At 39.6% G+C, this 26944-nt stretch overlaps 1 protein-coding gene across 1 annotated transcript; it reads right to left on the bottom strand.

Moving 5' to 3' along the window:
- Positions 1–638: 638 nt before the first annotated feature.
- Positions 639–15911, bottom strand: TSPAN8 (tetraspanin 8). The gene is made up of 8 exons (XM_005142571.2): positions 15852–15911; positions 11035–11097; positions 8236–8364; positions 7516–7590; positions 7324–7431; positions 5515–5643; positions 3358–3441; positions 639–740 (listed from the first exon to the last, which is right to left on the bottom strand). The coding sequence occupies exons 1-8, from the start codon at positions 15909–15911 to the stop codon at positions 687–689; spliced, it is 702 nt and encodes a 233-aa protein (XP_005142628.1). The 3' UTR covers positions 639–686.
- Between the last annotated feature and the right edge of the window lie 11033 nt (positions 15912–26944).

Consider the following 26944-nt stretch of genomic DNA (forward strand, 5'->3'; position numbering starts at 1 on the left):
TGTGTGTGTCCTGCCTCCACATGGGCTTGAATTTCACCCTTGCTGCATAATTCCAAAACATGTTCCACTAAACCCAACTCTAGTATGCAATCTAAGCATCATTTGAGCCTGAGAGTGACCATCTCAGCTGCCAGGATATTGATTTAAATGTCCCTGAAGGGATATGTGGCTTTCCTATTTGTTTGAAAGTTAGTCACTGTGCTTCTCACAAGTAACAAACCCCTGATCATATATACCGTATTGAGTGTCAAATTGACCTGTGACACTCCTGATGGAAACACACACTGCTTCACTGCAAAGCAGCCTGGGGGCATGTGATTCCCTGGACCATTCAGCCACTGCAAGATTGTTTTTGGTGTCCGCTATGGGTGGCATAGCTCATGTGGACACACAGCATGGTGAACTCAGAATCTCAAGGTGACTTAGATGCTGTCTGCAGACAAAAGAAACTCCTCAGAAACATAAACAAATATGTTTACTCCAAATAAAAATTCACATTCACATCATTAAATCTTATGAAGTATAAGGAGGTCGTTTTGCAAATTGTGAAGCATCCATGTGCTGCCATTTTCATTAGAACAGCTGCCTGGAACATGCATGTATCTCTGAATGTGCCAAGTCAAATATCCTTCTATCTGCAAAGGTTTTGATTTGGTTGGTGACATTGTTCTGGCACTTCCACAGTTTCATTTTCTCCCGATCTGGCAGTAGAGGCTCATAGAAAACCCCAAACCAATAATCTGGAAAACAAAGACATTTTTGGTATTACTTGACAGTCTTGGAAATCCCAGGATGCAACTGATACCCAGTGGGAACATTTTGTTTGCAAATGTCTTGGATTTACATGTAGGCTAAATGTGCTATGCAGAAGACATTTTCCAATCTAATTGCTGAAGAACATGACTCTAGAATATAGCCGTTTTAATGAAATCAGTATGCACCACAGGTAAGGCTGCGGACATGATGGAATTCATTTCATTTGAATTTCAAATTAATTTCATTTGAATTTCATTTCAAATGAAAAACATTTAATTTGTTTAAAGGATGGACCACCTCTGTGGATGGAGAACCCTGTAGCTCGGGGAGTTTAAAATGCAGTTGTTTGTTAGCTGCAATGGAGCAGCAAACACTGAAAAGTTCTATAAAATATGGCAAAAAAATGATTTTTCAATCTCTAAGACAGTTGGGGAAAATTCCTGATTTCATTGTTTATTCTAAGGGTTTTCTCCATTTGAAATCCCTCCTCTTTTCCACTGCCACTTTCTTTTATGCAAACATATGTGTAAAGGCATACACATGAATATGTATACATGTGTACATCTATCCACATACCCCACCCTTTTGAGTGGCAAGTGATCATGCGACAGATATTTTGTATTCATTGGTAATAAATTTGGGATACAAACACTGAGTCCATTAAAGAAGCTGTTGCTTGAAATATAAACTTCAGTAGAGTTACTTTCTGTAGTGGGAATTACTATGTGGAATTCCACAGCCTGGCACAGACAGCTGGTGAGATCAGATGGTCAGAAAGCTTCCTTATAGATTTAAAATTAACCAGTCTGTGAAGGTGTCTCAAAAAGTGGAAAGTATCCCATTGACACTTACAAAAATACCAGGATGATTCATTTATTTAAGGAAAAGATGACAGTAGAGAGAATATGGAACACAGGGGTACTGCAAAGAGAAGGGGATGGACTCACAGCTGAAAGAAGCTTACAGGGCTTCCCTGATATACCACGCCCTCATTTTCACTTGTGCCCTTCAACTTAGTATCATTTCCACTAATAGAATGACCTGAAACCATTTGTAGCCCACAAATGGCTTGATAGAGCAGGCGGTGTGTGTGTGGGGGGAACAACAGAGAAGAGTGCTTTTCTTTGTCCCCTTCTCTTTATCTGGGGTTTTCAGGAGCAGAGATGGCTAAGCATGTGGCCTTTGATTTGCAATTACTTGAGAAGTCATAATATGTTAGTATCTTTGGAAAGTCTAAATGTTTATCAAGTGTAAATTGCCAGCTGACAATATGTACCAGCTGAGGCTCATATTGTTTATTCATGTTGTTTTCTAATCATTTTATGACTGGGAGAGGCAGCCACCACAGAAAATGCCAACTGGGGAACAGGGAAGAATGTTGGCCACTGAACTAAAGGCTGCAACTCATGTAACTGCAGTAACTAGAGCAAAGAGACTCATAACTTACCTTTGGGAAACAGATGCAATTTTAAAATTCTTTTATATTTTAAAAGGCCTTTTAATATATGTGTATTTCACCTATTTCCCCCCCACAAGTCTACATATAGGTGACCTCCCACATGCAGCACCTTAAATAACAAGAAGCCTGTGCTGCACAAGAAGTCAGTGGCCTGTCTTCTCCCAGTGCTGCAGCTGCGTAACATTTCCCCACCTACTATAATTTTCCTGGAAATGTATTTTTGAGTCGTGGCTCTTGCCCACTCTTCTACCACGAGGAGCAATCCTCTGCCAGTGTTGTTAAGATGCTTTCACTTGGAATAACAGACTGAACTCTGCACAGCAATCTTCGTCATTTCTGCTTTTCCCTCAAACAGGGACAGGAGAGAAGGGAAACCACAGAGGAATAGTGAAAAGAAAGAAAATGCCTGAAGAAAGCAACACGATGAAATGCCCTGTTTCTTTGTCATTTTCTTCTAATCAAAGCCTATCATTCACCAAGTCACTGACTGGATAAACTCATTGGTTTTACTCCTCTCTTCAGAGAAGATTTTGCGTCTTATTGTTCAGTGTATGATGAAGCAATTAAAATAAAGATTTCACAAACACTGTATTTTTCACACCAGGACTATATGGAGCAGCACAGGTGTTCACTCAGGCACATTCACGCACCATTTTGACACCTAAACTATGCCTCAGAATAAATATTTTGTCCCATAACTTCTCTGTGATAAGAATTTGAAGTCTAGGGGCAAAGTTTTCTTATAAGATTACTTTTTCCTCAAGCAAAGAAAGGAAAGATAAGGAAAAGACCAGATATTCTGCCTTGTGTCTTCCTGGGGCTGGGTATCCACATACCCCTCTCTCAACAAGGCTCATTGTCAAGGCACAAGCTGGCTCCAGACTCTCAAATCTTTGTGGAAAAAGTTCCATGTAAAACACTTATACAGGCAGCAGGGTGGTCTGATCCCAGCTGAAGTTAGACACTCAGCAGCTGTATACTGTTCATGTGGCATAACTGTAAGATTTCAGCTAAGGTAAGAGGTGGTTTTCCCTTGTCTCTTAATTGAGCAAGCCAGGTGTTTTAATCCCATTCCCAGTGTATTTCTAAGTAGAAAATATTGCTTGTCAGCTACTAAATATTTTAATGGTTTGTACTGGTACCTCAATAACGGCCAGTCCAAAAGCAATTCCCATAATTATGAGCAGATGGCTTTTAAGGTAATCAATAATCACATCTCCACAAGGCTGAAAAATAAGACAAAATGGTTAATTATAGGCAAGCAATGTTATCCTAAGGTTATTTGGAATGTATCTTCTAAAATAGATCCTCTCCTGGTCTCTCGCTTTCTCTCTGTTCTAAGGAAATTCTATTTTAATTTACTCTGACTTGCTGCTAACAAACACAAAGAACATGACTATATGTACCTTGAGCTCTGAGGAAGATATCTAGTTTTTGCCTTCCTAAATATGAACATGAATTTAGTAGCTGACTATAAAAGGGTGCAGTTTCAAAGGAAAACATACAGCTATAATGTCTAATGTTTGCACTATTTTAATTGACAAGGAAAGAAGCATTTCGTCTTACTTTCATTTGATAATCACTTGCTGCGAAGAAAGAGCCAATGCAGATCTGAAAGAAAACTTTAGTTTCCCACTAGTATGATCCTTGGATTTGAAACTTCAAAGCTTGTTGTTATAATCGGGCTCAGCTAACAACATATAAAATCTATCTTAAAAATTAGTTTTGACAAATGTTTAGTGGTCTTAGACTGGGGCTGGAAGGAAGAGAGTGATCATATCTGAAGTTCTGTGCAGACCTACTCTCCTTTTTAATAAATGCATACATCTGTTCTTATAATGACTACATCTTCTCCAGGCATTGACAATACTCCTTTTACTACTGACTGCAGGGAAGGCCAAGTAAGGCATAAATCCATCAACTACAGTACTGTTCCAACACTATGACTACCTTCCCCTAAATACAGTTATGTTATTTCACCATATTTCCTCCTTCACAGTAAGCACATGGGTCTTCTCCTTCCAGTTCTTCTAAAAGCCCTTTGATTTAGGCTGACTTAGAACTGCACTGAATTCCAAATCTTTTTTCCTGGATCAACAAGAGTTGAATGTCTTTACTAGAATCTAACACCACCATGAAATCTGTGTGTTCATGTGAACAATATCTTGCACCTGCAGCAATTTCACTGATGGCTTCTCATGTGTCCTTTGAGAGTTTGCCTGAGGCCAAAGAGACATTAAAATGTGGCCAAAACAGCCTCTCTGTACACAGCTTTTTTCCAGATTGACTTCTGGCATCCTCTATTTAACCAGACCGTTCCCTTGCTTTAAAACACTGCTTGCTTCTGTGGGACTGCACAGGGGGGAAATTAGTGCCCAAGCAGGACCTAGCTAGGAAGCTCTGTATTTAGAAAAGTATACAACCAGAATGGATGCTTGCTAAAATCTGCTTTGTGCTAGGTGTGGATCAGCACACTTTGTACCACCAGCATTCTAAAAATGCAGCTATTTTGTGCTAGTTTTCCACTTTTCCCCCCATATTTTTCTTTGTATGCACAGAGTCCAAATTTCCATATGAGACAGATAAATCTTCAAATTAATTAGCAGAGACCACTGCTGCCCACCTGCCAATTTCTGAGTATGTTTTCTTATCACCCATCATCAGGCATTTTTGCCTTATTATTATGTTAAAGCCACAAGCTTTTCAAAAGGCTGTAGTTGTTGGAAGTTACACTTTGAGTATGCTACCATGAGGCCTACAGACAGGTAAGGTTTCCTTCCAGCAGATCCTTCAAAGTGAGTATGGGCTTTTTTTACTAAAGGACTATAAAACCCCAAAGGTCTTGCATTTAATGTTTTCGTTTTTCAATATCCCTTACCCCTTTGAAAGCCTCTGAGTCAATATGTCTATCACCAGAATGAGTCTGGGTGGGAACATAACCTTCTGAGGGAAGAATGAGAGCCAAAGGGTGGCTGACATGCTCCTCTGACCCAGAGGCATACCCTGACAACAAACAGTTTTCATCCATAGTAACCATGCAGGCTGCTGAGGTCCTAAGGGTACTGCACTGCACAGCTAAAATAAATAGAGACACCCCAGGAAAAGGAAGCAGCAGCATATTTTATGCATGCACACTAATTTTGTGACAGATGGCACAGGGCAATTCTGGTTAATGAAGAGAAGGTGAAACTTCGACTTTTTGGAAAGATACGGAACTGCTGACTATGCCTGTCACCAAAGACAGCCGTGGGCTAAAACTTCTCTGTGGAAAAAAGGGTGGAAAATTACATTTTTCTTACATTTTTATAAACGTATCTGTCTTGATAGTAGGTGCAGAGATCTGATGAGCTCTTCAGTTCACACTCACAGTTGTTACCAATATTTTTTCCCCAGTCTGAAGGTCCATTCAGCAAACCACAGCACTGGTTCTGCAAGGAGGAAATGAAATGGAGAGATGAGTTAAAAAATGGTTTATTTGGAGTTCAAGGAGAAGGAGTTGAGAGGAATAATGAAGAAGAAATTTCCTTTAATCTTTTATCATGTGGCACTTGTCCTAAATTAGGATGTCACAAACACCATTTACATTTCTATACCAGTTATAAGAAGGTAAGTGCTCAAGTATAAAAAAAGAAGAAAAAAGGAAAAAAGACCAGATCTTCAGTATACAGTGCTCAAAAACATTTATATGTTCTGAAGTTAGTAATTGTCAATGCTGGAATGGAACTGGAACATGGAACAATGCTGGGCATAGCACTTTTTGAGATCAAGCCTTTTTTCTACAGGTTATACTTGCAGAAGGTAAGGAACAGCTCCAATAGCATCCACACCCTGAAAAGCCAAGCTATAAATGTAAAATTCAGGCATATAAAACTCCGAAATCTAGAAAAACAACCACCTTGAAAGATGGTTAGCCCTTTAAATGAGGAATGGACTGAGGAGGCCTTAGCTCCATTTGGGATTTGTGAAACCTAAACCAGGTGCAGTTTCACTTCATGTTCCACTTTATTCAAGCCACTAAAGCTCAGGGGTGCAGAATTGAGTTTGAGGTCCCCCCTCTTTTAAAAAGCAGCTGGAAATGTTCACATAATTCTGTATAAAAGCAAAGGCCGTGGGACATAATAAAGCAATCCTGGCCTATTTAAAAATTAATACAGTAATTATGGGATTTTTCATTTTGCTCACCCTTCAATAATCTCTCCAGGGAGCTGCTTATTATATCAGAAAAAATAAATTGGCTCAGAAGCAGAGGACAGGGCTGGAGGTGGAATGGGGAAGGAGAAGTGGAAGTAATATAAGCCACTCAAATACTGTTCCTTGCTTCTTTCATTTCACATCAGCAGCATTTAAAAATACAGGAATTCTTTATCCTACCCATTAAAGGCATCACGCATTAGGACTAAAATAAAAGAGTAACAGCTGGCACTCTCAGTGTATAGACACAGGTACTAATGGGAGGAACAGGGGTTTACACCATCAGTAGTATCAGTGAGATTCAAGGGTAGTCTCTGTGTGATACCCAGGAGCAAGGTAACACTAAGGGCCTAACTTCTGGGGTCCTGCAAGTGGAGGAAGCCAGGACAGGTATGAGCACAGTGATAACAAACCTCCCATTCATCATCTGTTTTTTTCCTGCTACTTAAATAGTAAAGTGTGGTATTTAATAATTTTATTTCAATAGGATATTCCAAATGAAATACACTCCTGAAGTTTTTTTTTTATCCCTGGAGTAATCTCTCCTTGAGAGTCTTGACTAGTTCTTAGCTAGGAGATACAGTGAAGGAGTAATGCCCTTCAGAAGGGAAAGATGTTAGAAAGGAGCAAGCAGTCCTTTCATGGAAGACGTTAGCTGTCAGTCTCGCATGTTGTGTGTCCTTGGTCCCTTGCTCTTATAAATGCTATTGTGCAGAGAAATCATCACAGGAAGTCCATGCTGCATCAAGAGAGCAGAAGCTCCTTGTATAGCGTTTTAACTTGCATTTAATTCAGACCCTTCCCCATCTCCAGGGAATGAAATTCAAATCTAGGGCAAAGTAGCCCTAAAATGAAGCACAAACACTAGAGATGGAACACATAGAAACGACCCCTGCCCTTTGTTGCATTTTAATTACCATTGTCTGAAACTTCTGGAGGTTCTCTTGAAACGCTTTAGATTCTTCTGTAGAACTTTGCAATTTATTCACACTCTCCTGGAGAGCCTTTTGAAGGGTTGTTTCAATCTGCAAGTCCAAATGTTTTATTAGTTTTGGGGTAGAAATAAAGCTTTGGGAAGACATCAATGAAAATGCAGAATAATACTGTACCTGAGATCGGAACACTGCTCCTAAAATACCTCCTGTGACCTGGAGGATCAGGATCAGAAGCAGCCCAATAAAAAACTAGGAAGAAAAAAAAAGGGTGAGAAAACTGTAGTACTTTTGACCAAGATGATATCATTTCCTCTAAGTGAATATTAAGCTTTCATGTGCTTGAATAGTCGTGTAGGTAAAATTAACTGAAATTCCTGCCAGAGCTACTCCAGTTGTTCCTTCTTTGGCAATGAGAAAAGGGGGTGCTTGAGACAGAATGTGCTCAGCTAATAACTGAAACAAGGTATACACCAGAAGACTGGCGCATTGGGCACTGTGTAGGTGATAGGTGTTGGGCAGGAGGACAAGGAGGACATTCTAGGGAGACCAGCAAAGGGAGCCACTGGGAATTTAGGAAATTAAATGGGATGGGTTGGAGGGAGGACTGGCAGAGGGAACTTTGGAGATGACTGGATGAAAAAAAAAACAACCTAGTGACATGTCTGGGGCTCTCTGGACTCTGTCTTCCAGCTGACGAGACCACCCATCATTTTTTTCTGTGCTAGAATTCAGAAGGGGCTTAAGCACAAGGTAAGCAATGAAAACACATTATTATAATCAAGCTTATTTTTAAACAAAAAGGTCCCCGTCCTCATTTGATTCTATTTGCTAAGACCTTATCTATCAAATGTAGCTGTTGGCTGTTAAAGGTATCCAAATGTTTTTCTCTCCTACCAACATCAGCATGCACCGGCTCTCCTTTATGGCTCCACAGCATCCCAGAAACCCAAGAATCATAATGATGGAGCCCACAGCTATCAGTAGATCAACCCCTGCAAACACGCTGCTGTCTATCTCCATCTCCTGAAAAAAGAGGCGAAGAAATCTTTCAGCTACAAGAAGTAGTTTCGAAAAACTTCTGTATCCCCCAAACCAAGATAATTACTTTATAACCCACAAATATATTGATTAGCAACCATGGAGAAATAAAGAGTCCTCCAATGCCCCCTTCTTAATCGTTTTGTTGGGGAGTTCAGTAGAACCTGTCTTTCTCTGCACAAGATGAAAGTCAACTTCACAGAGTAAATAAAGATCTCTTGTCTTTAAAGTGGCTTTTAGTTAGTTTTCAGTCAATGAATCTTCACTTTTTACTGGAAGTAGCAACATTGATTATCTTGAAATCTCTCCCACATTAACCAAATGTTAAAGAAACAAAATCTATCATTAAAAGGCCAGGAACATACTCTGTGGCTGTTCCTGAGAGAACACTTCTCAGAGCAATGCTGGATATACTAGAGAAACACTTGGCTGGATTTTCCAAAGCAGCTTTCTTTTCCTTTTTTTTTTTTTTTTAGGCATGATCTCTAATATTGCCCTCAAGGATGAGGACTGTATTTTGATGTGTGGGACATTCAACTAAACAATTCATATACCTCAATATTATTAAATATCAAATTATTCAGTTCCCACAGGACTGACTAAGGCCAAAGGCCAAAATAGAGAAAATGTTCAAAGAATATTTTCCAGTGTGGCTGGTGCCAAGATTAGCAAAAATGTCTGGAAGTTGTCACATTTATCTTCTGATGGAAATTGCGGAGGTATATAGACAAGTATAATTTGAAGAATGTGCTGTTCTTTCCCCTTCCAAGTTGGACTGAACCTCCTGTTATTTATTCTTAGAAAGCTCTATTCATCTACAACCAAATCCTTATGGTCTGTTCAATTATTACTCAGGCAAAACATACATTGATTTTGAATGGGAACTTTGCCTGCCTAGAGGAAAAAATGTGAGAAAATGTTTTCCATTTTAGTCCCTACTCCTAATGCACATTTTTGGGGGAGTACAAAGTGTCATTTTAGGAAACCAGTTTTGGATACACTTAAGTGTGCTTTTCTTAATAGGAAATCTTCCCCAAATTAAGAAAGGATAATAGCAGTTAAAGTTTTCCAAGCTCCATTGTACTATCTGAGTCATCATACTAGAGAGGGTCAACTAGCAAGAATGGAAAATTTCGCTTCTTGTAAAATGTTGATTGAGGAGTGAAAGTTTCATTCTTCCTCTTCCACAGCAGAGAACAGCAAAGCTTTCCGCCATGACCTGATTTACCCCATGGCACAATGTCGTCATGAACTGAGCTCTGTTGCATCCATTCTGCCAAACGTGAGACATCTGGGACTGGCTAAGAACAACAGTGTCATCAGCCAAATGGCAGGAAATATATAAGGTTATCTTCTTATCTCCACCATCTTTTTGTTTCCAGATAGGAAAATACTGCCTTAAAAGTTATTGCTCTTAACTGACAGACTGGAGTAGAGCAGCAGGTGAGTGATCTGAAGAACTGCAACTTAATCTATACTAAAGAATTAGGCTGAAAGCTGAAAAATATGCTTCCATATCACATTTTTTTCACTTCTATGGTCAGAAAATCTTTTTGGATATAGAAGTAAGCAAATTACATTTTCAAATTAATTTACATTTCTATGGTCCAAATTCACAAGAAAAAATACACTGCTTATACCTTAAGGTCAGGTTGTTCTGTTCATATAGCAAAACATCAACATATCAAGTTTGTACAGAGAATTGCACAGTGCCTTCCAGAGAATCAGCTACAAGCCGTGAAATCAGCTGCTCTCAAGGGGGGGGCAGAAAACATGTTGTGAGTCGGAGGCCAATGCCACTGGAAGCACGCTTGGCAAAAGGTTGGCAGAGCCCACAGAGCAAAGTGCCTTTGCAGCAACAGGACCAGCCTCTGCTGCATGTTTGCAAGATCAAGGGCTCCTCAAAACTGCACTTTCCCTAGTTTTGCAGAAAAGTAAAGTCACGAAGTCTGATGTAATTTAATAGCCCAGATAAAATCCATCAGTCAGGGACTTTCTTCTCCCCTCCAGGACTGTTAGGACGTTTTAATTAGAAGTAAAGGGTTTTGAGTTTCTAAAGCTCTTTTTATATTAACATGAGGAGGAAAGGGTAAAGTGCTTTTAAGGAGCCACTGAAAATAAAAGGGAAAAATCCTTGCTCCCTTTCAAAGTTGCTGTTACTGGGAAAATAAGAATTGTGTTATTGAAGATAGGGAGAAAGGTAAAAATATTCCCTCCAAACATATGGAAGTAGCCATAGGAATGTGTACGATTGCACTATTCTAATAGGGAAAGACATTGAAAAGGCTAGGAGCCACAGGGCTCCTCATTATTCTCTCTAATACTGAAATCAATATCAAAACCATCACTAGTTTTCATTAGAGGAGAGAGAGAGACATGTCTTCCAGCAGAAATCTGTTGCATCTGCAAGAACCTACATTAATAACACTAGAAGACACTTCTTGTAGTCATATGTCTCTGCTTACATCAATTACTTTATCCAAATACCTGCACCATCTTGTTTAATCTAAAACATCATAAAATGCATCAATCTTTACCCACACAAACCACTTCAATGAAAACATAAAAAGTCTGTGGAAATGGAAGTTTGGAACTGAAAGCGTATGCAGTGGTTTCCACATTTGACATGGTTCTGGTATGGCTGTATGCATTTACCTGCTGAGCATCTTTGCTAACACGTATCCATATAGAGACTCCCAAAATAATGGAACCACACACCTGCAGGAGAAAATAAAGAATGTTTAGAAAGAGCAGCAATTTTAGATTAACATTCAGCATCCAAATTGCACCAGATGCTGTCCAAAATTCTGAAATCATTTGTTTGGCAAAGTGAAAGAAACATGATTTGCTGAAGAATAGAACATTGATTTGTATCCAGGAAACTTCATAAGGGTAGTTAAATCTTCAGTTATGCACCAAATCCCTGATCTTTCTGCCTCAGAGGACTCCACATTTCCTTGATGATTTATACATGTGGTTGGGAAGCACACAGAAATTCTGTCAGATGAGAGAGGAATATAAATTAGTATTGTATGTATATAACATGGCTGTAAAGAACATTGTTTTTTCTATAATGGAAACACATGAGATTTGATAAGGGATGTTTGTACAAATGTTGTTTCTAGAATTATTCAAGACATGTCTAGGGACGTACTCTCTATGATAAAACTATCAGAAACATTTCTAAATAAAGTCTTTCTGTTGTTTCTATTGCAACAATATCTGGCCATCTCCAATCCCTTGAATATACCTCCTGTAAAACGCCTATAGCTATAATTTTCATTACATCTTTACAGAAAAATCAGTCATGTACATTAGAAAGTTAGGGATGATTTGCTTTAAGATGTTGAAATCAGGGCAGATGAAACCCAGGTCTAAATGCATTCCTTAATCACTACTTGTTCTCCTGTTTCACTGATTGTTGAGGTACCATTCCACTATGTGCCATTTACTCTATTTCTAGCCTTGTCTGTGAGGATTCTTACATAGAATTTCTCTTCATTAAGTGTTGTAGACAGGTAGCTAAGAGTTTGATCGGATGAAAGGATTGTGCCTTCTGAGATGGCTGGTAGGAAAGAGATATCACTGAGGACCAGGGAGTAGTCATATTTAGAATTATCTTCCTGTATGTCACTAACACTCAAGTCATAAAAGGCCCTGAAATGTTATTAGCTTCCCATGAAGACTGGGACTATTCCTAACCTTTTAAAATTAAAAGAGCTATTTTTATGTGTTTTAGATAATTTTTCCTAAAAAATACTTTCCCTGCAAAAGATTTCATACAATATTTAGCATCAAAGACCATAATGACTTTAGCAGATTATTTAATATGGAACAGAGCCAGCACTCAAACATGAGTACCACACATTTTCCTGTTCTAAGTAAAGCTTCTACAAGTACATTTTAAACATGAAAAGGAAAGTTGTACAATCGATGACAACTATATCATGTTATCAAATTTAACTAGAACTCCCCACTGAAACCTTCTGAATCCCACTGAATCTGACTGGAAACTGATGGTATCATATGACTGTATATTTGGGTCTTGTTCAGCAGCACTATGTGAGCCATGTGGCTATGCACCAGACAACATGGGCTCGCTAATGTGAAAATTTCCACACAAGCAGCTATTGCTACAAATCCAAACAGATTTTGGCCCACTGCCTTATTTGCTACAGAGGACCTCCCATAAAAATACAGCACAGTAGTAGAAGTAAATATAGCTGAATATACAGGAACTTAACAATCAGATGGGAAAGCTACAATATTTACTTAATTCAAAAAAGAAACATCATTAATAAATGATAATTTTTAGTAAGGTTCATATATTCTAATTATAAAAGTAAAGTTGGTTTAGGTTAATAAAAAATGGTTCATTTCAATGAAATCTTAATGTTCTCTTTCTGTTTATTTTCAGAATTTACAAGTTGTACCAGAATACACAAAGAAAAGTTTTGGAATAACAAATCAAAATGGCCTGTTCCCAAAGGGTCCACGTTGAACTTTTCAAGTTTGCAGGAATATTCTATCCTAATTATTAAGTTTTCTGAAAATAAAGTTTCAACTAAAGAAATTTTCATTTCAGGAAATTACATTGTTAATAAACAAGTATTTTCCAATGGAATAAAAAAAGCTTCTTTGAAAAAGGTCCTCAACCATTTTCCCAAAACTAGATGGCTACTGTAGCTTTGCCTCAACCCTCGACCAAGAATCAATGGCCTTGTCACAGTCTCATAAACTGATCAGGAACAGGACTGTTGACCCTCAAATTCAATCGGTCATTCTCTTCTTGAGCCCTTCAGTCTTAGTGTGATGAAGAAAAAGAGCCTAGTTAAATTAGTATCACCTCAGGTGAGCCTAGTGTGACTCTGGACCAGTGGTATACCAAGACTCTGCGTTTCTCAGACACAGGAATACCAAATCTATAGGGAATTCCCTCCACTGGCACACACATTTTAAGCAACCGGTGTAAGGGTATAGGAGGAACTTTCTACAAGGTTACTTCCATTTATGAAAGCATTTGACTGGAATACTTCCTTAAGATACCTGAAATTTACAGTGTTAGGAAGGTCCTACAGAGAATGTGGTCTATGGTTCATCATACCTGCTAAGCCTGTGTTGTTGCTTTCAGAGATGGAGATGTTTAGATGTAAGGTATGGGGAAGGGGCCACTTTGGTTGTAGATGGGACTGCCAGCCTGCTATCAAAAACTGATCAAAGATTGCTCTGTTATTGATGGGTTGCCACAGATTAGGATCAGAAATCAATATTCAGTGAAGAAAACCCAGCCATTCTATAATTTTACATTGATGTGAAGAAGCAGCATGTAAGACTGGATATCCTGCAAACTTGGAAAAGGGGAAAGAGGAAAAACCTGACCTACATGTCAGGTTTAATGCACAAAACTTATTTCATTAACTTAAGGACCACTAAAAGCTCCATATAGACACTCAGCTCCAAAGCATAGGTCTTCAAAAGCCCATGCTCATCTTTCTTCCACCAAACTGGGAGGATGCAAAACTCATGCACACACTCATGGGGCTGTAGATTCCCAGGGGGCACACTTCACGTAGTGAAGCCAGAGCTGTTTTAATGAGCTATCTTAGACTGTTTTAGAGGTTACATGCTTAGTGCTGTGCTCTAAGAGGTGCCAACACAAAGGCAACAGAAGGCTGGAAAACCCATTCCCAAGTCCCCTAAGAAGGGACACTCTCGTAGAGATTGCAATGGGCTTAAAATGAAAGGACATCAAGTAAACATGCAGCCATAGCTCTTATCTAGTTAAGGTTAAAGTCACCTTCATTTCCCACTATCAGCTTAATTTTGCCACTTGCCAACTCCCTTGTGCACCAGGAAGAGTAGGTGAGGGAACAGTGGTGGTAAAAACATCACTGCTCCCTGTACTTTACTACAGCAATTTAATGATTACCAGGAATTAGAGAAAGGAATGTGAATCAAAGAATTCAGCTTCATTGTACTCTGTCAGCAAACGTTCCTGTTCGCACCACGCCTGTTCTTCCCTATCTTGATAGTGCTAAACCTCTTTTAAAATAAGTATAGCTACATTCCTGGCCTCTTCTGTCCCATCTATGCAGTCACATCCACAACAAATGCTCTCAGCATATTCTTTCCCATAATAGAGTACTGATTTTCCTACCTTTAGCACAAAGATAGGTTTGGGAAGTTTGTTCTCATTTCCTGACCTTTTCAGACTCCTCCAGGATCACAGCCTCTGTTTTTAGGTAGGAAATTCATGCTGTCACTGGAGGCTTAGGCATGGGGCATTATTAACATGTTCCTTCCAGGAGTAGTTTGAAGTTTTTCTGATGCTACTCTGAGACATTTGCCTATGTTTTTGCTTACAGTAAATACAGACAAATGTGGACAGGATAAACTTCTTGAGGGGCAGGAATTCCAAGTCAGAAACTATGGGCTCTTTTCAATACCATTGCAGAAAAACTTCAGCAGAGATGTCAGATATCTTTAATTTGCCTTGATGGAGATGAAGGGAGAAGAGGAAGGGGAGGCAGTTGAAACTGTCACTGGCGTGTGAGGAATTTCCTTGTGATGTCCACAAGTGATCAAATAATTCTGCTAATTCTTCTCATTTTGGCCAGCCACAAGTTTTCCAAGGCTACTGTTTGTGGTCCCTTTTAAATGGTATCAATTTTTCACTTGAAAAAAGTACCTCTTGAGGCAAAGCCCATAATGTGAGTAGTAGTTCTGCTCCTGATTTCAGTGAACTTCTGCTGAACCTGACAAATCTCTGTCAGGAAAGCTGCTAATGAGACTAAATGAATCACAAAAGAAATGTTCTTCAATTCAGACCTTTCCAGATCTTCCAAGATGAGATTTTTGCAAACCAACTGAGATGTTTTAAATTCAAATGACACCCAGAGACCTGCTTGCTGCCCAGTGCTGAATCTGCCTTGATACAGCTATTGGCAGTACTACCAGCCCATACCATTTTACGAACGTTTACTGTCCACCATCGGAAACTAATTATGACACTGAATGTAACTTCATATCCAAGGAAGGATATGAAAAACATTTATCAATTAGGAGGGTAAAAATACATGTGAATTTTCTGCATCTCCCGCTGAAACTACATTCTCTGGAGTATGCCATTTGGATGTAAGCAGCAGACCGTAAAAGCAATAAAATGCCACATTCTAAGTGGAGAGCCTGTTATCTTCTGACTGAAATTAGTGATGTCTTTTGACATGAGGGTCATGATACGGGCAGGGGACAGACTTAAGGCTGGTCTACTTTTGAATGTGGAGGAAAAGGTATTTTGAAGGAAAAAGGCAAAGGGAAGGGAAAAAGTTAAACATATTCTCCACTCCTTAATTTAGAATCATACTCTGGTTCCACTTATGTTCTATTTTCTTTACAATTCCTTCAACTACAGCTTTCAGATAATGCTGAACACATTTCATGCATCACTAATAACAATTTAAACACCAGCTTACCCAAAATAAAAAGTTGAAGATGAACATTGAGTACTTCATGCAGCTGCTTACACCCGCCATTTTCAACAAGCTGAGACAAAAACGAGAACTGCAGAAGAAGCTTTCCTGAGAACTTGACCTTGATATAGAAGTTGTTGCTGTGTCTTCAAAAAAACTGTCAAACCACGTCAAATGCACTGTGCTCTGCCACTGGAAGCAAACCCTGTGACCAGGGCACTGACAATTATTTAAATAGCTCGTATTCCACAAGTAAACATTAACCAGAGCGTAGGGGAAGCACTGTGAGGTGTTATCACTGAGTCTCCAGACTCTTACTGTGTCCTTGTGATTTGTACTTTCCTACAGTGCAGTTAGTCTTGTCCTACACCTCAAAAGTAAATAGATAATGCAGCAAAAGTCATAGTTTCAAGAGAAAGGGAAGTGAGCATAAAAACGTTTTATAGACGTCCTTTTAAGAGGTGGAGGTGATTGTGTTTCTTAATGCTTTTAAGTTACAGGGTTTATTCGACCATTGCCAACATTCATTCTGTGACATTCACCCTCCCACTCCAAAGGCACAACTGGAATAAAGGGATGGGTCTGAGTTACCCCATGAGAGGAAGGGTATAAGGAATCTGCTGCCATTTCCTCACTCTCAGTGTCTACTTCAGATCCTTTTCCTCTTCCTCACTAAATCAGGACCTGAGGAACCTGAGCACTGTGGTGCACAAAGCATCCTGTTGCACAGGTTTCCAAAAGTATTGTGAACCCCAGCACAGCAACTACAGTTTTGGAATCAAGATGCAGGATACCACTCAGCAACAGGAGCTAGATTCATCCCAGAGGACAAGGCAATAAACCTGCTTCATTGGTTTTGGTTTATGTCTTGTTTGTTTTCTTTTGTGCTCTTCAAGCTAGGAATCCTGAGGGGAAAACAAAGGTATCATTGTTCTGGTTTTTAATATCAGCCCACTTTCTGGAGAAGCCCCATATAGCAGTCCTTAGAAGGATGAGGGTCAGACAAAGGCTCTCCCCTGAGTTTGCCATAAAAAAGAAGCTTTATTTTGCAGGTGAGCAGAAAGGATTTAAATGTGAGAGATTAAGAACATGCTGTACTGAACTCATTTATGAAGCTTCCTAGGCCCAAGCCCATTTTTCAGCCTTCACTGTCAGTTCCCATTCTTCAGTTCTGCTGTCTGTATTTGGGAAAAAAAGAAAGAGAAGTGTTAGCATATAGAGCACCTGCAGATGGTGACAGAAAGATGTAACTTAGAGCCTGGCTTTTGTAGGATCCACAAAAACCAATCTGGTCTACACTGAAAACAACTTCCTCCGGCTCTCTTTAAACCAGCTTTTAATGAAGGTGTGAGGTTGTAATCTGTCCATGCACTTTCATTAATTATATTTAAACAAACACAACCAATCCCATTTTTATGAGTGGGTCTGTACCTGCCTTTGACTTTCTGGGCTCCTTTTTGGAGTAATCCTCCTTTTTTCTAACTCTAGTAAACTGGCTGAGTAGCTTTATTTCACAATACCACCCTGAATCTGAGAATGTTCCTAAAAATAATTGCGCTCATGAAATACAGATTTTGTAAGGACTGGGAGAAACAACTGTGTGGTATGGTTTAGATCTAAAACACTCAACAAATAAGTAAGTTGAGAAATGTGGGCGTCATTATGGAGGGATGCCATAGCCACAGATGAATCACGACAAAAGTTTAAAGCATCATATAAAATTCTATGAAAAGGGCCATGAAGAGTAAGAAGGGAACCACATATGATTCAGGATTTGAAGAGGTAAGTATCAGTATTTGTATCAGTAAAACTTATTAAAAGTGGAGTTGGGAAACAACATTTTATAGCAAAAACTACAGAGCTATAAATCTTCACACACATTACATACTCATTAAAGAAGGTTTGAGCTGTAGCACTGTTGTCTGTGAGATGCTTAGCCCAGGCATTCAGTCACAAATGTCTGAGGGAAGTTGTCCTAGGACAGTATTAATATAGAAAGCCAGAATGAGCATTCACACACACACACTGGCCCATCAAAAAAGGCCAGTGTGCAAAGACTTTTCACATGCAAGAGGCCCGCTGCCTCTTTGCCTCCCCACTTTCCTTCAGAGCACTCTTGGATTCTGGGCAGGTAGGGATCTGTGCCAGCAATGCCCTGGAATGACTCCCAGAAGGATATACAGTCATGGATTGTTGGAGGACCCCAGGCCTGTTTTGGGGCTGAGAGCTCCACAGCATCTCTGGACCTTTCTCCAGCCTCCATCCTCAGGAGGTGTAAGCACAGCACAGCTGAGTTTCTCATTCATCCTAGGATGTTTAAACAGCTGAAGATAGACATGATTTAGATCTGAAACCTGTTTTCATTACAATTTTATACTTATGGCTGTGGATGTTGAAGAAATTTGCCAGAACTTCTGGGGTTTCTTTTTTAAAAATACCTATTGAACATTACACATGAGTAGGTTCTGGTAAGATCCCACTTCTTCCTACACCCTCAAAATCTGCATTTTATATGTTTACTGCTCTCTTTATAAAAAGCAAAAATAGTATTTCTTACAGTTACATGCTCCTTTTCTAAGATGGTAAATGAGAAATAAAGTTAAGTACATTTCCTAGTGGTTTCCAACATGCTAAATATGGCTGCTGAATAGAAACTCAGGATCTGAATGTACTACAATTCCTACACGTTTCATATCTGTATTTAATGGCATCCAAAGTCAAAATATGTCACCTAACATTAAAAGCAAATAAACAGTTTCCATTAAATGACAGATTTTCAAGTTAAATCTTCTGTATGAGTTGATTTCTTATTTCTTGGCTATACAGTGCTTTTTTATATGTCTTGGAGAAGGGGAAAGCCACAGTTATGGCACAGATTATGCTTGCAGTTGTAGCTACAAGTATGAAGGTCATGCAGATAATTGCAGAAGCCTATCAATGACAGCAATGACATGAGAAATTTTAGTGCTATTTGGCTGCATGTGAAATTTCTCCCATTACCCCTCCACTAACAGTTTAGATGATCAGCTGTGCCCTCCCCGTAACAAAACCCATGCCACAGACTATTCAAAAGCATTTTCCAGTAAAGGAGTTTAAAAACCCTGTTCAGTTACTGCTCCTCCTAACAGATTAGAAGAGGAGGATTATCAGTACACAGCCTGGGTGCAGCACAAGGTGGGAGCCTCTGACGCAGTACACATAGCTCTCCACTACCACAGGGTAGCTGCAATGACACGCTGACTTTGCCCTCTGTGTCATACAAGAAACCGGAAAGGGAGAGCAATATCTTGACAGAAAAATAATGCCAGTACCCTTGCAATGAACTCAGAGTAAAGGATCTCCCCTTTGACACTTCCGAAGCATCTATAGTTGGTTTCATAATGCTTTTATCTTCTTTCTTCTCCAAGCCTTTTTACAACCTCCATTTCCCCTTGTGAGGTGCCTCTCCGCGGTCAGGCTGTGCCCAAAGCCCCATATCGAATGATTCACTGTACCTAGTCATACATTCAGGTCTAAACAGGCTTGAAAAACTGGTTTGCCCTGGGTAGAAGCGAGCTCTTTGAACAGTGGGATGTGGATAGTGAATAATAGAAGTTCGTTTGCCATTGGAATTTCTCCTCAGTGTGGTGATAAACACAAAATAGAGAAGACGGATAAGAACTATATTAAGCATAGAGTTTGCAACCTCAAAGAGTTCAGTAGATCTCCGGATCTGCTGAAACAGTAAGGAGAGCCTATATAATCTATGCAGAGACGGATCTCAGGTTGTCACAACATTTGACCTTCAGCCAATGGGATACTTCACCTCTTGAAACCTCACCTGTATCTCTAAAGTCTCTAATAAATACAAGTTTCTGCATTTCCTTATTAAAGTCCAGTCTAAACAGTAGTACAAAGGAGAAAAGATTTTTCATGCCTTCACAATAACTTTCTCATCCCTGATGCCAGGTGAAACAAGTGCTGCATGCCATCTCCTTCCTTTTTTTCCCTCTTACCACATTGTGAACTGCTACAGGGGTGAACAAAATTATGTCTCAGAGCAGGATCTGGAGCCTCTCAGTTTCCTTTGAGCTATATAAGTGAACTGGGCACCAGTTAGTGTCATACTGGGAACTGATTTCTTGCCTGTTAGGGCATTTACTTTCACTTTGAAATAACAGGTGTTTGTAGCCATTAACAATGTAAACCCTTCTTTCTTGACAATAATGTACTTCTGCACTCCAGATAATAAAAATGTAAACTTTTTCTATAAAAGACACAGCTTAACATGAGTTGCTGAGCAACCCAGCTCAGAAGAGGCAGTGGCCTGACCACCAAAACAAACCTTAATGTTTTAGCCATGTCTATACACTCAGGAGTAGGGAAATCCTGTCGCATGTATAGCTGTATAACATCAGTGCTCTCCCCTCTTCATAAGGCCTGGAGAAAGGCAGCACAGAGGTAAGATACTCTTCATCCTAGAACAGCCACTCAGAGAGGTGGTCCTGTGGCCAACGCGGCTGTGTTGGCCACTGGGGTCTTGTTCAGAGGTACACTGTGCCATCCCTCTGACTACACTTTTCACACTAGCACTGGAAATCTTGTCCCCAGGGAGGGAGTTTAGATGGGGATATGTCTGCACAAAAGGATCCTATCCTGACAAAAGTGTTACATCAGAAAATCCCCAGTCAGCTCTGCTCTGAACTCCTATCCTGGCGCTCCATGGCCTCATGCCAACATCAGTCATATGTTCCTGCTTTAGCAAGGTCTAGTGTCTCAAACACTCTCACTTCCCCTAAAGTAACAACTCTTCCACCAGAAAAGAAACCTCTTGCAGCAGGTCTGCCTGTGATCTACTCTCCTTCCCAAAGGATGCAGCCTCCTCTTCCCATACACCACTGGTTCATCTGAAAAGTCTCTGAAATGCAGATCTTTAAGCTTTTATTGATATTTGACTCATATTAAAATAAGTCCTCAAGTACAAATAAACTCATGTACCTAATCCACCTATCTTTCTTTTCACCTTCCCCACCTCCCCAGACCTTTTCGTCTACTGCTAGCCTTTTTGACTGTCTTACATCCTTTTTGCTTATTTACGTACTTCATGGAATAAGCTCTTCTTTTATGTCAGGGCTTATGTCAGGAACTTCTTATTTCCCAGTGCCTGGTCAGGGTTCATTTAAACTCTACGTCTCTGGGTTTAAATATTTTTGTTGGTTTCAAAATGAATTCATCATCAATTAACATGTTAATCAGTGTCAGTAAGGGTTTTACTATCTAGCCTATAACTGTATTATCAAGCCTAATCTTGTTAAAAAAAATGCTTGCTAAAGAACCAACACTGAATATGATTCTTGTAGGTTTGTATCATGCAGAAAGTGCTCAATGTATGTGAGCTGTTACTAACATAAAAGGTAGCATTTTTGACCTCTGCCATTTTTAATGTATCATTAAACTGTCTGTGCCATGATGTACAGATTGCTGTGAAGAAGGATGTCTTAAAAATATAGGGAACAGCCTTTGTCGTGAAGAATCAAAAGGCTTCAGATGCATCTTTAGAGTATCACCTTCTTTCTCATGATGAGGGCAACTGATCTAGGAGGATTTCTCCTGGAAAAGGACATGCGTATTTCATATTCAGGTCTAAACAGTGGGAACTTGATTCTGATTTTGTTTATGCCTGTGTAAATCTAAAGATGTTTGTAAGGCAAGTCACTGTCAGTACAGATTAGAAATTATATGTGTAACCTTCCTCCCTGCCCTAATTTTTCCAAAGGAAAAAGAGTAAAACTGCCAGAAAAATGGGACACTTGTTTCTTGAATTTTTCCTGCTGCCCTCCAGCCATGGGTGGGAAGTGTCCCGATGATATGAGGCCCAGACAGGTATACAGTTGTTTAGTGCTCCAAAAATCAGATACTTAAAGGTTAAAAAGCAAGAAGTAAGTAATTTTGTTGTTGTTTTATAGACATCAGTTATGTAACTATAATTATGTTATTCCCTATAAAGATGCTTTCTTAATGCCTTAAATGCAAACTCTACATAATACAGGCAGGCAGGCAATGTGGTCACCAGTTATGTTTAGAATTAGTACACTGGAAGTACATAACATCTGTCACGAAATTTTGCTCAAAAAATGCAGATTTTATATTTATTTTGACAAGCATATTTCTTGTATTTCAGGATAATATGACACTCAATCCCCACTTTCACTGAGGCATACCTCTATTTGGCAAACTAAGTAAACACACACGAAAATTAAACAGCAAATATAAGTAAGTAAGCTTTAGCTTTCAACATTATTAATTTCTTAAGTTTCATTTGGAATAAAACATCCATGCTCTGAAAGTTGAATGGGAACTTCTTTATTTTTCTATAGTTGCTGTAGACAAAGTGATGCTATCAAAATAACACTACACAGCAAGTGAGCTACAGGCGTCACAACCCCCTGAAACTCGGGGATCCTCTGCGACTATTCTACCAAATGTGTGTAGTCTTTTCACAGCCCAGAGAGAAGTTTCCATCAACTCTCATCTGCTCACTGACCTTCACAATCCCACTGACATTAAACTTTGCTGCTCTGCATCACGCTGTGGACACTCGGGTCTGTCCTGATTCAGACAGTTGAATTGCTTTTTCACTTTAATCCCCTCACACACAAACCTTTCATTTCTGCCCCTGAGTGCTATTTTTTACAAAGCTGGAATATGAAAATTCTATCATTTGCACACTATAAACATTTGCTGAAAAAAACTCGTACTTTCATTCCCACTCATCTTTGTCCCACAAGTGCTATTCATTTATCCCTTCTATACATAAAAAGTCTCTTCTCTTTCCAAATGTTCTTTTTTTTTTCTGTAGCTGAAAGGAGAGGAAGAGAACTGAAGTGTATTACTGAAAACCTTACAGTAACTACCAAATAGCAGAGTTAGCGACTTTACCTACTGGCAATGATCCAGATTTATAACTTGCACATGTGCAATTCACATTTGTACTAAAAACTAATTTCCTACTGAAGCCATTGAAGAAAGATGCTGTAAAGAGCTTGGTCTACAGAAAATCCAAGCAGCCCATGCTGAGGGACTGTCTGCCTCCCAAGACTGCAATCAGAGGTGTGAGTGCTGAGCTGCTTTTCAGAGGAATCTCAGTACCATCCAGCACTAAGCTTCAAATGCTAACCACTACTGTAAAAATAGTTCCCCTCTTTTCAGCTTTCACAAGTTTTTTGGGATTACCTCCCTCTGAACAGATAAGCACATGGAACTAGGAAGCTCTTGACTGTTGCATAAAGATGATTCTCTTCAATGCTACAAGAGGTGTCCAAACCTGTCCTTTACTGAGAAAGAAAGAAGATGGATACTGGAACAAACCTGGTGCTTCTGTATCTACAGAAGTTCTTTGAGACCAGCTCAGCCTTTTGGAGGCTTCTTCACTTGCTCTGTGATCCCCTGGACTCATTCTGTGTCAAACAGTATGATACCAGAAGAGATCAGCTTCTGAAGATGAGCCTCTGATTGCCACTATCCATGAAGGATTTCAAAGCTCTGCACACAGTTTGTCTTAAAGCTGACTCTGAAACTTTAAAAAGCAGCTCTGCAGGGCAAGGGAAGATAATCTTTATGGAACTACTCTGCTTCAGAGTATCTGCCCTGGGTGGATAGCTGGAATGGCAGAGACCGCTATTAACCTTAAAGAACTAATGCAACAACTCAAGCCAAAATTAAGTTAGTAAACTTCCTAGTTGATGTTATCAGAGTTGTTATGAGAAATACTTGCCTCTGCAAAAGTATTTGGCCAAGCCAAAGCCAAATCTTGAGCAACCATGTTCATACCTGTGGCATAAGCCAGAGGAATTTACAGGAAGTATGAACTAAAAACAATACAAATGACGAAACTCTAGTTTTAAATTCATATAGAATCTGTGTAATAGGCAACATTTAAAACAGAGGTGAGAATGCCAAAAGGAAGAAGAATGAAAACTTCTTGGCTAAAAGTGAAACAGGATCATTTTCACATCATGCCTCCTTTGAGCATAATCACTGTAGTTCTTAACTGTTAAGATAATAAAAGACAGTTTTCCATTAAGCTGTAGGCTCCCCATCAGCATATGGTTAGGCTTTGTGTCTTCTCTTTGCTAAAACATTTACTATCTCAAAGTGAAGAATTTCTTCCTTTGTCATGTCCATAGATGAGATTAACAAGCACACACACTTTGTACACTTCATTAATCCTTGTGATGATTCATGCGCAAGGGGTCATACTCTAATCCAAGTCAGACCTCTAAAAATACTTGACCTCCAGATGGCTGTGCTGACTGCTGTAGCTAAGAGCAGAGTTTGGACACATCGTCTTTATTTTCATAGCACTGTAGTACAGATTAAACATATTCAAACTATCCTTATAAAAGACATGCTTAACAGTGTGCTGACTCTACATAAAAAAGGTCATTTGGGCAGGGATTTTGATTAGTCTGGGATTTAGTTCAAAGTCTGGCACCATTGCCCTTTGCTCTTGAAAGAGTATCTGGCTCCTAAAAAAAAGACATAACCACAGTGCTGAAAACAATAAGCTTGTTGTCACAAGATGTCATACACAGTGGGAGCATCCTCCAGGGTGCACGCTGCTTGTTGCACAGGTTTGTGCTCCAGGGTGCTCAAGATCTCTGGAATTTGTGCCAATGAAATACTACAACCAAGCAGAAATGTTGCAAGAGAATAATAACTATAACTAATCAATATTTAGCTATGCTTGGGTTCAGCTCCATACTTGTTTTTTATGGTTCATAGCTCTTTATTAGGAATCACATTTAATCCCAGATCTGAATGGCTTCCTCTCCTGTCCTTTCTCCCCATCACATGGAAATCAGACCCCTGCATCTGAGTACTGCTATTTTGGTTTATTTAGTCTTACTACTGAACTACCCCAAATTTATTCTATGACAGCTACCCAGAACTCCCTGTCATGAGGCTATTTCTTTTCCAGACTTTATAAAATTCCTTTCACCTAATTGCAGCCACCTCTTTTTTCCACCTATAAAGAGAATTTAAAGGGTTATTTTAGATTATGTGTCAGATTTAGGAAGCTAATATGAAAGGAAACACTTCTTACTCTTTATTTTCTTTTATTACAACTTTCTATCTGTGTATGAAATTAAATGTGCACTGCACACAGCATACCATAAAACGAAGTCTGCTGGCTTTACTCAGAGATAAGATATATAGCTATCTTCCAGCCTGTTGGATTACTTTGAAAATATTTACCCATCCCAGGAAGTCTGTTAATCATATGTATGAAGGATCTGATTTTTACCTGGTGTAAATGGGAATAACTTCACTGATGTCAAAATTGGTCTCACTAGCAGAAAGAACACACCACAAGCCATTAACTCCTCCTGAGACTATTGAAAAGGAATTCATAAGATCAGAATATATGTAGGAAGTTTAATGTCTTCCACAATGATCCGTCTAATGTATTTCCTCATAAAGCCTGTCAGCGATGGCAAAAGGAAAAAAAAATCACAAAGGTCAAAACCTGTTCTCTCAAACCCCATCTGCATTGCAGTTTCAATAGATGTTGCTGTTGAATGTGGTGGATTCTACTTCACTTGAAGCATTTAAATTAAATCGGAATACCTTTCTGAAAAGATATGCTATAGATCAAAGAGATGCATTGAGCCTGGAGCAAAAATGAATGAGTTTCTATGGGCTGTATTACATTAACGTTCAGAATAGATGAACTTAATGCTCTCTCCTCACCTAAACATATGAATCCAGTATCATTTAGCTAGACAGTACTTCACAGCCATAGGTATGCTGATTTCATGGGCTATAAAAATACATCTAATTTAAGAAGCTAGCCTTTAAACTCAGTGAGTACTCCTGAGTCACATACACCAGTCTCTTGTTATTGCAGACATCATATTATATCCTTTTTTATCAACTTTCATTTTAGCAGTTTCTTTTCTTCACTTCCTCTACTCCTGTTGCTATACTGGTTAGGAAAGTTCTTCTAATTTCCATTGCGAATTTGCACATGGCCAGTTTACGCTTATACAGTTTATTTCTGTCTTTTCTGACAACTTCATCATTTAGCTTAGTTATTTTCTTACTGTAACACCTCATGAACTGCTTTGCTAAAAAATTCAAAGGAAAAAAAGAGGCTTATAAAAGGTGGAAGGACAGGCAGCCTGGGAAGAATACAGGGATGTTGGCCAGGAATCTAGGGACCAGGTTAGGAAAGCTAAGACCCAGTTAGAATTAAACTTGGCTAGGGATGTTAAGGATAAGAGGAAGGGATTCTATAGGTATGTGACAGCTAAAAAACAGAGTAGGGACAACGTAGGCCCCCTCCAGAAGCTACCGGGAGAACTGGCTACACAGGATTTGGAGAAGGCTGAGGTTCTGAATGATTTCTTTGCCTCAGTCTTCACTGACAAATGCTCTGACCGCAGCACCCGAGTCTTGGAAGGCAGACGCAGAGACTGTGAGAATCTAGACCTTGGGCCCACTTTATGAGAGGCTCTGGTTTGAGACCATCTTAAGAACCTGAATGTACACAAGTCCATGGGACCTGATGAAATCCATCTGCGGATCCTTAAGGAGTTGGCGAATGAAGTTGCGAAGTTGCCATCATATTTGAAAAATCATGGCAGACAGGTGAAGTTCCTGATGACTGGAAAAAGGGAAATATAACCCCCATTTTCAAGAAGGGGAAAATGGATGACCCGGGGAATTACAGACCAGTCAGTCTCACCTCTGTGCCTGGCAAAATCCTGGAGCAGATTCTCCTGGAAAGCACGCTAGGGCACATGAAAAACAGCAAGGTGCTTGGTGACAGCTGGCATGGCTTCACTAGGGGGAAATCCTGCCTGACCAATTTGGTGGCCTTCTATGACGGGGCTACAAAAGTGATGGACAGGGGTGGAGCAGTTGACGTTATCTGCCTGGACTTGTGCAAAGCATTGGACACTGTCCCACATGACATCCTTGTCTCTAAACTGGAGACACATCAATTTGATAGATAGACCACTTGGTGGATAAAGAACTGGCTGGATGGGTGCACACAAAGAATTGTGGTCAATGGCTCAATGTCCAGCAGGAGACCAGTAATGACTGGTGGC

The sequence above is a fragment of the Melopsittacus undulatus genome, chromosome 5 (genome assembly GCF_012275295.1).
Source record: "Melopsittacus undulatus isolate bMelUnd1 chromosome 5, bMelUnd1.mat.Z, whole genome shotgun sequence".
Taxonomy (NCBI): domain Eukaryota; kingdom Metazoa; phylum Chordata; class Aves; order Psittaciformes; family Psittaculidae; genus Melopsittacus; species Melopsittacus undulatus.

Bases quoted from the DNA above. Each gene is read 5' to 3' on its own strand.
- TSPAN8 (XM_005142571.2), bottom strand. From the start codon at position 15,911: ATGGCGGGTGTAAGCAGCTGCATGAAGTACTCAATGTTCATCTTCAAC. The intron at 8,365-11,034 runs GTAAATGCATAC...CTCTTTTTTCAG, and splicing joins TTAGCAAAGATGCTCAGCAG to GAGATGGAGATAGACAGCAG. The intron at 3,442-5,514 runs GTAAGAAAAATG...CTTATTTTTCAG, and splicing joins ACAGATACGTTTATAAAAAT to CCTTGTGGAGATGTGATTAT.